This window comes from Monodon monoceros, unplaced genomic scaffold (genome assembly GCF_005190385.1).
Source record: "Monodon monoceros isolate NGI ecotype Baffin Bay Population unplaced genomic scaffold, NGI_Narwhal_1 Super_Scaffold_18, whole genome shotgun sequence".
In the NCBI taxonomy this organism is placed as follows: Eukaryota; Metazoa; Chordata; class Mammalia; order Artiodactyla; family Monodontidae; genus Monodon; species Monodon monoceros.
In genome coordinates, this window is record NW_021703774.1 from 51,694,442 (window position 1) to 51,706,494 (window position 12,053).

A 12,053-nucleotide genomic window follows, 5' to 3' on the forward strand; every position below is an offset into this window, starting at 1 on the left:
GAGAAAAATACCAGGTGATCTCTATGCATATTTAAGTTTGAGAAGTAATGCTCTAGAGCAGGATTTGGCAAACTCTACAAAGGGCCTCACAGTAAATATTTTAGGCTTTGCAGGCCATACATTCTCTGTTGCAACTACTCAACTCTGCCATTCAAAGTGGGAGCAGCCACAGAGAACACACAATCAAATGGGGGTGGCTGGGTTCTAATAAAACTTTATTTACAAAAACAGGCTTCAGCTTTGGACACACATAGCCTTCCTTTTAAATTCTCTTTATATCTATGTGGATACTTCTGTGTGTGAATCTGTGAAGCTCCACACCCCACATCAACAAAACTCCTCACCCTGAGGACGCCACCCCCTTACTGGGAGAAGGGGTTGTTACATCGTCCTGTGAAATCTCATTTCTCAGGCATCATTCAAAACAAAAAAGCTATCAATATGCCTTAAACAAGGTCAGCAGATGCTAGCTACCAGGAAATCCAGAGAGCTCTGAAAGTTATGTGAACTACATGACACGGACATATTTCTGGAAAGTGAGCATAGATTCCATCATATTCTCAGAAGAGTGTATGATCCCAGAAAAAGCCTTGGACCATTGTCCAATGTATTAAATAGTATTGCCCACGCTAAAAATAAAATGATTTTTAAAAAACACAGAGTCCTTTCAAGCCACTGATTCTACAGTGTTCTCAATCATCTTGAGACCATCTTGCCAAAAACCCTATCTACCGTCATTCCTATTTTACAGATTAGAACACTAAATTCCTAAGAAATTAATATCCTAACTGAGGAAGGACTGCAGGTTGGTGGGTTAACACCAAAGATGCATTGGTTAACACACTGCTCTTAGCAATGATCACCTCCCGCTGTTAATACCACTTCGTAAATAAATTCCACGGTCAAGCCTGTGTTGGGCACTTTACATACATGATTCAATTAAACATTGTAACAACTCTGCAAGACATTGTCTCATTTCTCAATCTGAGGACACCAAAGCTCAGAAAAGTTTAATGGATTGCCACAGGTGGCAGCACTGATCAAGTGTCAGATGGGGTCTGATTCCAGGTCTGTCTGACTCCCAAATTCTGCCCTGGAATGTCCTCTGAAACTTGGATCCTCAGAAAAGGAAAACTCATCTTCAAGTCAGGGACAGTTTCTTAGACATCTTTGTATTCCCCACAGAGCCTTGCCCTGCTTTGCATGGCAAGGCACTCAATAAATATTTGTTGAGTGAAGAAACGTGGGCTCGGGCTCCAGTTCTGCCATGGACTTACTGACTCAGTCTCCTGTCTCTTGGAGCTGCAGGTGGTTACTCAGCTGGGCAACTTCAGGGAACATTTGAAATCAATTAGGGGTGAGGAGGAACCTATTAAAAGGTCCTCTTCTGTGTATGCTGGGGTTGAAGGAGAGGAAAGGAAGTTGAGAAGGACAGAAACAGGATGGTTTCAGGGTTGGGTGCTGGAGCTTAAAGATTTCACACGAGGATGGAACAGAATTTGGCTTAAGTCCACTGCTGAGTTCCAACAGCCTCTCCAAATGGGATCCTGACCTCAGGCTACTCCTTGGTGGCCACAAATCCCTGAATTGCCACGCCCCTGAGTAGTTACTTTGATGGAGGCCCCTACACTGGAGCAGCCACACACAGTCTTTTCCTAGGCCCTCTTGCCTCACGTCAGAACTACAGGAGATTGGCAACTTCAGAAGGTCTAACTTGCAGGGGGCCCAGCACCATCACTCCCCCTCCAGGGACCAGAATCTTAGCAGTGAAAGCCTGTGAGGCCTGCACTGTCCTTGGCTCTAAATGAAAGTATTCCAACAATCCATCCAGAATCCAACTTCCTATTTTGGAAGCACGTGGGAGTTAGGGGTGGGGGGAGGGAGGTAACTCTAGTTGATTTTGTTTTCTTTACCAGATTTTACAAGTGCCAGTTAGTCACAACCCAAAGAATGCCACTTTAGCCCTTTCACGTAGGCCCTGCAGAAAGACTTGTATGAAGCTGACCCTAAGGGATGCCTACCAACAATGCTCTGGGAGGGGATGATTAAATACCTCCCACCAAGGCACCGCCTACTCTCCTGTGCACGAAGCAACGCTGCCACCTAGTGCCCTGTGTGGGAAGTATTCCCTGAGGTCTCCCATCTCAGGGGGGTTCCTCTACAAGGGCTGGTGCAGCTGAATCACTTAATATATCTGCCAAGGAGAAAATGCCCCAGGTTTGGTAGATGGAGGACCGGGAAACTGGGTCTATGTTAAGTAGGTAGAATCTGAGGTTTGAGAGCTGTTGGAAAAGAGTATGGGAGTCAAGTTTTGCAGCATCTTGGGTTATCCTCAGTGGAGCAGCAGAACTTCCATGGTTGAATTGTATTTAGCTCTCAGGAACACAATTCAGTTGTGGTCATTCTGCACAGCTGAAGGCCAACCAGCCCAGGAGCGGGCAGTGACCAAATAAAAGGACCAGTGCTAGGGTCGGAGAGGGAATTTGGGCTGATCTGTTGGTAGGAGTGAGTAAGTTAGCGAATCGGAGGCCTTTATTCCGGGAGGAGGGCGGTGGGGGTGGGGACTAGCCTTGGCCCTTCATGGTTCTCAGCCCTGGGGCCCCCAGAGGAAGTGTACGGAGCTGAGCACAATGAGTAGACAAGGATGCCTACGTCCTTGGGAACCCGGTTGCTAGAATCCTAAAGAATGAAAGCCTTGTTCCCAGCCCCCATCTCTCCCAGACTTTTACCCTAAATCTCTCCTGAATATTTTCTGATGTGCACAAATCTGAACAGAGATACAGGGTGGGAGGTGGAGAGGAGATAGACCTGCGTATTCCCTGCCCTTCCACCTTCCTGGTGTGGACCTATAGGGGAAATACCAGCACACCTCCAGGAACACTTTGATTTGAAGAGAAAGAAACCTCCGAAGCTAGACTGTCTGCGAAAGAGTTCTGCCTAATTTTACACGCTTAGGGAGGTTATGAGGATTCAGATGGGCACTTTGGAGAAGGATCTGAGTGTGTGCTGTGGCAGGGTGGAGGTGGGCACAGGAGGAAGATGTACGGGCTTGCGGTGGGGGGTGGCGAGGGAGGAGGTGCATCAAGGAAGGCTGTAATTGGAATCAAATCCTGACCCTGTTCTTCCCGCTGCAGAGCATGAGACAGAAGGACATGAAAGGGATGGAAAGATCCACTGTCCAGAATCTGTTCCGTCAGGTTTTGGGTTTTAACAACTCAAAGCACTGGTCTCTTAGAGCCTCCCTCCTATATTCCTGCTGCATCCTTCTCTGATTCTTCTGAGCCAGGGAACTGATCCCAGGTCCCTATGCCGCTACTGCCAGAGGAGGGGTAAGCAGAGTGGTAGGCCCCGGTCTAGACTGCAAGCACACAGTTTCCCTGGCAGATGGGTACTAGGAAGTGAGATTAGGCAGCAAGAAGATGTCATCTGGGAAAAACTGTGAAGCTGCCAACTCCGATCAGATAATCATCTCATTATTTCTTCCATTTGGCCCCAGAATAAGGATTTCCTTCTACTCTTTCTCTGCCCCCACCTATCTTATAGCCCAGCCCCTTCTCTATCCCCTCCCTTCACCCTCTCCCACCCCAAAATAAAATCACGCATAACCACAAGACTCTAGAGCGCTCAGTGTCTGGGAATCCCAGCTTCCAAAAGAGAAATCACAGCCAAAGAGGGGGAGACAGCGTGTCCGGAAGGGATGTTCCAGCAACACCCCATTGCAAGAGGCTCCCTCCTTCCAGATTTCTTTCTCTAGTCTGAAACTTATTTGCAGGCATCCAGTAACCTGAGAAGTTTTTAATACGGGGAGCTGTCAAGCCTTTGAGGGGTTCTGGAGTTCCATTCCCAGTCTGCCTCTGGCATACCTCTCATTTCCTTCTGTCACCCCCTCGATGTCATAGGACTGGCAAACATCAAGCGGTGTTGCAGACAATCCAGATTAATAAGATTTCAATGGTTCTACTAGGTGCCTAGCCTTGTGTGAGGTTCTGTCACGGGGTGGGGGGGCTCCAGAGGGATAATGGGAAACTGAATGATGAAGTATCACATCTAACCCCCAACCACCCCTTGCCTGAAACCAATCCCCCCACCATCGAAGTAAGGCAAAGGAGACATTCCTAACCCCACTCTTTTCTTTGTCTTTCTGGGTGACTTCCCATGAAAGCCAAGATCTGGGTATAGAGTAAAATAAATGTGGGCAGTGTTCCCAAACACTGCCCCTGATTAACACCATAGAGTTATACAAGGTGCATTTTAGGTCCCTTTTACAACGGCCAGGGCAAGAAGCCAGGGTCCTGGCTTGTGAGTGCCCACCTTTTCCCGTAGACCTTGCTCTTCCTAGGCTGGACTCACTCGTGATTTTTAGGACAAAGCAAAGGGGACTCAAGGACCTGGACAAGGTAGTAGCTTTCTGCTACATCCCAGGGCTGCTCAGAGAAAAGGAAACCAACCAGGACCCATTGGCTGTGTACCTGGCAGCCTTGTTCTCTTGCCGCCTAGCCCAGCCCAGGCTTGACTCGCTGCCCAGGTCTTTACACTTTCATGTAGTTTCAAAGTTGCCTGGGTATCTCATACTGGACTATGAGAAATGGAGTGTGACACCTCTTCCCCACTGACAAAGAACCAGAGATCTTCCCCTTTAAAGAGGGATAAGAGAGTGAGCTGGAGGTCTCCTAAGTGCCAGCACAATGTATAGAACCACATGAGATCAATACAAGGCACAAATGCTCTTGTGGTTACAGAGTCGTTAAGGTAGATGATGTCTGGAATCCTGCTGCGTAGATGAATACAGGCCCTTCCCCCTCTCTGCTCAGCCAGCCCTCCTGCTCTGTCCCTTTCCCCTCCTTGCCCCCAAAGTCTAACCTCATCAAAAAAGGAAGCCAACCCTACCCCCACGGACTACGGAAAGCCCAGGAGTGGGTTATTACCTGCAATGATGGCTGGACTGTTCTGTCCTCCCTCCGGTTTCACCCAGGCTTCCACTGTGAACGCCTCCCGGGGAATGTCAGCCAGCACTTCTGGACGCAGCAACAGCTGCTCCCGCCTCCCAGAGAAGTACAAAACAGGCAATCCTCCTTGGGGGCTAAAGGTCTCTGCTTCCCAGTCGGGGTCCCCTCCACCATTCTGGATGCCGCCCTCCGAAGAGCTGGTTCTGACCCCATGCATAAGGGGATGCTTAGACCAAGCTTGGAAGTGCCGGGGAACAACACTGGGGTCTCCCTGCACACCTCCTGCCTGCCCCTTCGCCACCTGGCGCCGCCGCCTGGTCTTGGTCCGGCCCTTCCTTTGGGTCTCTGGTCCGGGTTCCTTCTGGCGTGGGAAGGTGGTGATCTTGGCGGCAGCCAAGGCTCCGTGTTCTTGAGTCCCAGCCTCACCTAGAGGCTCCTTGGATCCTTGATCGCCAAGATAAGTGTCATCATCTCCCAGTAGCTCCGACTGCCCAACAGGACCATCCCCTACCCACAGGGCAGCTGGCCGCTCAGCCTCACTTGTCACTCCTGCACTTCCAGTCAGGTCTGGGGGAACAGATCTCACAGCCATTCCCTCGGCGTCTGGCTTACTGCGCCCTGCATGGTACGTTCCTTGATCCCTCGCAGGGTACGGCCTCAGGTAGTTCCCAGGTCTGCTGGGGTAGACCCCAAAGAGGTGATGCTGAGGGGCAGCTCTGGGTCTTCTAACCTTGGCCCCCAGCCAACAGCGTTCTCCTTCCAACAGCACCTGATTCAGGTGTCCTCTTTGAGCCAAGGATCTCTTGCGTGTCCAGCCCAGCTCAGAGCTGACAGTACTGAGCGCCCACCCAGCCAGAATCACCAGGCTTATTCTCAGAATCTTTAAGCACATCATACCTCCGCTGGCTCTTTATACAGAACCAGAAGTCAACTTCTGGGTACCACACCAGGGTGATGGAGAGAAGAGAAAGAGACAGCTAGCAGTAGATTCACAGTCACCGGGCAAACTGTTTTGTTCACGGACCAAACTTTTTCAGGCAGCCCCAAAAGAGAACCTCTTCTGGCTACCTGCGCTGGGTGCTGGGCCAGCGTGGCCTCTGTACCTCACCCACCGTATGTGTTTCCCTCACCCTTCTCCCTTGACCTCTCTCTCCTCGCTCTAGTTTAGTCCTTGCAGAATGAAGTTCGTTTCTCTGGGTTCCTATGAATTTCTTCCAGAGAGCTCAGGTTTCTCTCTTTTTCTTTCTTCAACAGCCCCTCCCCTCGCTGATACTAGAAGAGGGACACATGGGCATAAGCCAAAGCCCGTCAAATACACACTCACTCACAAACACATACCGCTCACTACCTGAAGTCATTCCAAAGAATCTTAGCTTCTAATTTTCTTTTCTCTCTCCTTCTTCCTTCCCTAGGAGTTACCTTCTCTTTGTAGTCTTTAACCTCAAATACATCCACCTTCCAATAAACTGCTAGAAAAACTGGTATACAGACACACAGAATTTGATGCTTATTATCTAAAAAGCCAAAAAGATTCTGGGGGCACAAAAATCCCAGCTGGTACTTAACCTTCACTCTCCAGATGTCCTCCTCAGCCAGCTCTCCATCCAGCCTCCAGTCTGCCTGTGCAGGTCAGAATGCTTCCCTCAGCTCCGTGCTTGGGGTTGGTGAGTGTTAAAGGATTTTTGTTTGTTTGTTTGTTTGTTTATCCCCTTCTAACTTGTTGCTGTGTTGTAAGTCTCCGTAAAGTTCTCCTTTGGGGTGCCAGTCTGGTGTCCTAGTAACCTTATGAGTCTGAGAGCCCTTGACTTCACCTTCTGTGAGTCTTGTGGGTCCCTGGGAAGATGGAAAAGAGAGCGAGAAGAAGAGCATAGCCTTCAGGGGACCTGTTCTCTCCGGTCCCTCCTGCTCCCCTCTCTCCCTTTCTCTCTGCCTGTAATTCTCTTCTTGTTTGTTTCATTTAAAGACAATGATGATGTCAAAGCTAATAAGTTCGGTGCATCTCTCCACCTACTCCCTGTCCCCTCCTCCCTCCTGAAAACCTCCCCACCTCACTGAGGCACAGGGGACAGACGCCACTCTTGGTTTCCCCAGTAAACATTTCTTGCTTTCTCTCCCAGCAGCTGCAGCCTACACAATCAATAGCCAACAATCAATACTGTTTCGGAGCGCTCTTTTCTGTGTGTATTCTCTCTCTCTCTCTCTCTCTCTCCACACACACACACACAGACACACACACACACACACACTCTCTCTCTCTCTCTCTCTCTCTCTCTCTCACACATGTGTTGTGAACAGACCTGCTTACTGCCTGATAAATCCACACCAGGCTTTTAGGGACCACTTGCATCTTTCTTTTGTTTTGCCACACACCTCCTGTATTTCTTCTTATTTCAATCATTTGGGATTTAAAAGAACAATACCCCAAATTCACTTTATATGAGACATTGGGGGAAAGGAGAAATCAATTATCCTGCTGCAAGAAGCATTCAATGGAAATGCCGTGGATTTGTGCGATACAGGTCTTCTTATTCTCGCTCAAGTTTCTCACTCTGAAGTTACTAAAAGTCACCATATGCTGAGTGAGCAAATAAACAAGAGAGATGCTCAAAATAAGTAAATTACAAAAATAAACAGCTAGACCCAAGCAGCTATTTTTTAAATTGATTTGAAATGAATGGATAGAATGTGGAAGTAAATAATGTGATTTTAACCTCCATAATAATGTTTGCCTAGATGTAAGCTATCTCAAAGAGTCCTACCGCCTAAACACAAGTGCGTGTATAGACACACACACACACACACACACACACACACACACAGAGCATGATTCTGAATTCTCAACACAGGTAAGGATGTTTGACCACAGGTGAGTACAAAACAGGTAGAGAAATATACCGGGTCCTTCATTCCATAGTAAGAAAAATCACTTACAGTTCTAAAATCACTGCTTGTGTTGCCCACATATAAAACATGCAGCCCACATATTTTGGAGTCAGATCACACTGCCTCTTTTGCCTTGGGTCTCCCCATCGTCTTCTAAACTCCTCTCCTCTAGCTAATAACTGACTTATGTGCTTTAAGAATGCTGTACCCTAAGCACCCCATCCCTGGCATGCCCTGTTTCCCTAAGCAGCATCCACTGAAGCCTCAAAGCAAGTCCCCAAAGAAGATATCAATTCAGGCACGTGGATACCACTACACAGAAATCCCTCAATCCTAGACTGTCCTTTTTCCTCTTATCATCTCCCTGTCTCCCTTCACTTTTCTGACTCAGCCCTTTTCCCTCCCCCTCACCCCGAAGCAGCTCAACAGAAATTGGGGCTTTGGTAGAAGGTAGGGGGAGATTACAGAGAAAGACAGAAAAGCAGAGGAGATAGAGACAGAGAGAGAGAAACCAGGAAAGAAAGGAGGGAAGGAAGGAGAGGGACCTTCATTTAAATGAAGGGAAGATACCCAGGTAAGAAAAGAAGTAAACTCCCCCCTCCCTCATGCCACCCCCAGGACCCTTAGAAAAAGGTTTCATACCATTCATTTCAGGAAGGAGGGATAACACAGCAAGGAAGAAGAGTTCCGCCGTGCTTTTCTCCCCCTTTTAGTATGTGAATGATCTTGCATCCCCTATAGGTCTCTCCTGGCTCTCAGCTGCTAGTAATCCATTCATAAGGTTTCAAGAAGCTACACGAAACTCAAGCTTCCAGTTTAGTTTCTCTCTTCTCCCCTTCATTCCTTTGCTCACCACTCTCCTTCAGCTCTTGGCAGTCCAAAGTTTAAAAAAAAATGTTGAACCATTTCTGTGTTTTCCTCCTGTTGTAACTTTTGCTGTGACATCATAACCCTGCCCACCAACACCCCACCTCTCTCTCTCCTTTCCATCCCACCCCTCATCAGCCCCATGCCCCCAAAATACCCCCCACGGGGAAGAAGGGCTCCTGTCAGTTCCAACCTGTGAAAACACAAAGCTACTGGAAGGTGCCCCCTCTCCCCTCGGTCCCCCTCCTCTCTTCCCCTCCCTGCCTTACCCACCGCTCAGCCACGGCTCTCCCAAGGCTTTAACAATGATCCCATCTGTTTGACATGTGCGGAAAGGTGGGCTGGATTCAAATAATCTGTCAAGTGAATCATCAAAAACCCAGCAACCCCCTCCTCAATTCCATCGCACACGGTCACACACCAGACCCCAGCCAAAGGGTGAGAGAAGTCAGACTTGCACACCACCCACCCTGGATGCCAGGGAGAAAGACACCAAACATGCCAAAGGAAACGCACATTTATATATATGTATAAATTCTGTGGCTTATTTGTTTATGACAAACACCCACACCCCAAGTCTCCTACGCCTCTTCCCCAAACCCTGCCACTCCACAAGTGCACAGATTTGAAAACTGGTAGAATCTGTTTTGAAATCTCCAACGAGAGGGTTTTTCCCCCTTTTTTTTCACTCCAAAGCACTATCTGTGGCGATCAGACTCGAGCAGGGTTGCCAGCAAATGCAGGAGGCCCCTTCTAGGGTACAGGCTTTCAAACCAGCGAAGCTAGAGGGAATGGATTTAAGGACACACAGCAGGAGCTGGCTGAATTTATTTTATTTTGACGGGGGTAGTTGGGGGAGGAATATCATTTCTGAAATACCCAAGGAATGAAGGGAGAGGATATGGATTTCTTAAACAGTTTTTGCAAGAGGAGCGGTGTCTTGTTCTGCAGGTAAATCTATAAGGCAAGAAATTGGAGCTTACAGATAAACAAGGACCGAGAGGGAGAGGGAAGGAAAGGGGAAGGAGGGAAGAGAAGGGAGAGGGAGAGGGGATGGGGAGTTGGGGACGTGGAGAGAGGAGAGAAGGGGAGAAGGACAGAAGGGGGCGAGGGGAAAAGAGGAGGAGGGGAAGGGGGAGGAGGGAGGAAAGAAGGAAAGGGGGATAGGAGGGAGGGGGAAGGGGAGGGATGGAAGAGGAAAGGGGAGAAATGGAAGGGGGAGGGGGACGAAGGGAAAAGACAAGAGTCTGGGAGGAGAAAGGACTGAAAAAGAAAAGCAGGGAAGACAGGAGGGAAGAATGAGACAGAGAGGAAGAGAAAAAGAGAAAGGGGTGGTGAGGCACATAAAATATGGAGACCAGGAAGGCAGTTAGATCCATGATGGTTAAACATAAAGGAGTCAGAGAGGCAGGTGAAGGGACACACTATAAAATGGGGAAGAGGCTTGGTTTTACACACAGAAAACAAAGGGCACACAGTGAAGGGATTCACTCTTAGTGATCGGACACAGTGAAAAAAATTAGATTGCCAGGGTGCAACCTTGTTTCTTTAAGTAAACCCCTATCCCTTCCTCCTTCCCTGCCCACATCTCTTCCTCCAATCCCCACCTCCACCTTCCTTCATGCATCTTTTTGTTCCCAGCATTATCTTCCCCTGGAGAATTCAGGAGTAAAATTCAGAACCCACCTACTCACCCTCCAAATAAAACCCCACCCTTAATAGCCCCTTTCTTTGCTTCTATCCTCAGAGAGTCCTGCGTCCTCTTATCTAAAGATTGAGCTGTTTGTGACAATATGCACTTCACTTCAACTCAAATTATACTATGTTTCCTTTAAGCCCAGGACCTCAGGGCTGTTTTGCTTGTATTTGCTGCCATAGTGGGGCTGGTCAGTTTCCATCAGCATTGTCATCATTATTATTAAGAGTCTTTGAGCAAAGGGAGAAGCCAGTCCACGCTGGCGTCCACCTGCAGTAGAGAGCTACAGTGGGGAAAGAGGGAGGGAGAGAGACCCCTTAATATGGTCACTGATCCTTTCTGACTTTCTGATTCCAAAATCTGATCCCTTGAGGGAAAAGCTCAGCTGGGAGCCGGCCAGGGAGCGTAGTAATAAAAGCCTTCCAGAACACAACCAAATGCAGTATCTATATATAGGAGCCGGATCTGTTTTAGCTACTTGAAGTCTAAAATGACACCCGGAAACAAACATTTCAGCAGTATGTTTATTGGAATCTTATTCAGCTAGTGCTGGAAAGAGTGAGCTCTGAAGGATTTCACTCAAAGGCTCAGGGTTGTTGCTTTCTGCCCGCCCCTCCTGCTTTGGTACACAGAGCTGGGGGTCAGCTGCTCTATCATTCATGGGGGTTACTTGAGATCCCTTTGGGGTGACTTATCACAGCCCCTTTTTCCATGGGTGAGGAACAAGGGTGAAGTCACAATTAACGGCACGGACAGACAGGGCACCCAGGGCTCCTGAATCCCAGTCAGCTTTCCTCTCCTCTGGTATGCACCTGTCTTGCTGTGTGCCACCCACGTGCCAATTGGATGGGAGGGCAGTATCGAAGACTGCCTTTCCGTTCCACATTCAGGCAAAAATGCCCAGGGAATGTATATTGGTCATATGTGTTCTGTAACTCAGAATCACACACAGAAGGAAATGCAAATCTGGATTCCATGCTCCCCAACTGTGCATTTTTATTTTTAAGATTTGGGGGGGGGATGTGGACCATTTTTTTAAGAGTCTTTATTGAATTTGTTACAATATTGCTTCTGTTTTATGTTTTGGTTTTTTTGGCCCCAAGGCCTGTGGGATCTTAGCTCCCTGACCAGGGATTGAACCCACACCCCCTGCACTGGAAGGCAAAGTCTTAACCACTGGACCACCAGGGAAGTCCTCCCCTCGACCCTGTGCATTTTAAGCCAAGAGAGGCCCTATCTTTTTGTCAAACTGTTTGGTGCTCCTTATGGTAGATAATCATATTTTTTTCTACAACATTATTACTATTATAAATTATTATCCATGTTAGTGGTAGTGTTTTGCAAAGCTCCTTCATCCAAACAGATCAGAGTAGTTCATCTACAGGTTAGCCTTCCCAACTCCTCCAGAATTGCCTGTTGGAGGCAACAAGCCAGAGAGCTATTTCGCCTGGTGTTAGTCCCTGTCTGGATGTTTTCCACAATATTTCGATCCTTGGAACCAGCTTGTGGAACCTTTTGGCTGGGGGAGGGTTAACAGTGATGCTAGACCCTGCCCTGCTCATCAGAGGAACAAAGGCTCTGCAGGGGTTTTGCTTCAGTTAGTATTGCCTTTGCACCTGGAGCCTCTTCAAAAGGCAACCTCATAACAAGAATAACCATTA

At 48.2% G+C, this 12,053-nt stretch overlaps 1 protein-coding gene across 16 annotated transcripts in view; it reads right to left on the minus strand.

Annotated features, from left to right (window-relative positions):
- The window catches only part of PAPPA2 (pappalysin 2), a 556,585-nt gene that overhangs the window by 273,659 nt on the left and 270,873 nt on the right, over positions 1-12,053 (minus strand). For all 16 annotated transcript variants that reach the window (XM_029227419.1, XM_029227421.1, XM_029227422.1 and 13 more), the window contains one exon: positions 4,926-6,779. In XM_029227419.1, the coding sequence (XP_029083252.1) occupies positions 4,926-5,841 (916 nt within the window). In that variant the 5' untranslated portion in view covers positions 5,842-6,779. The remainder of the gene's footprint in view (positions 1-4,925; positions 6,780-12,053) is intronic.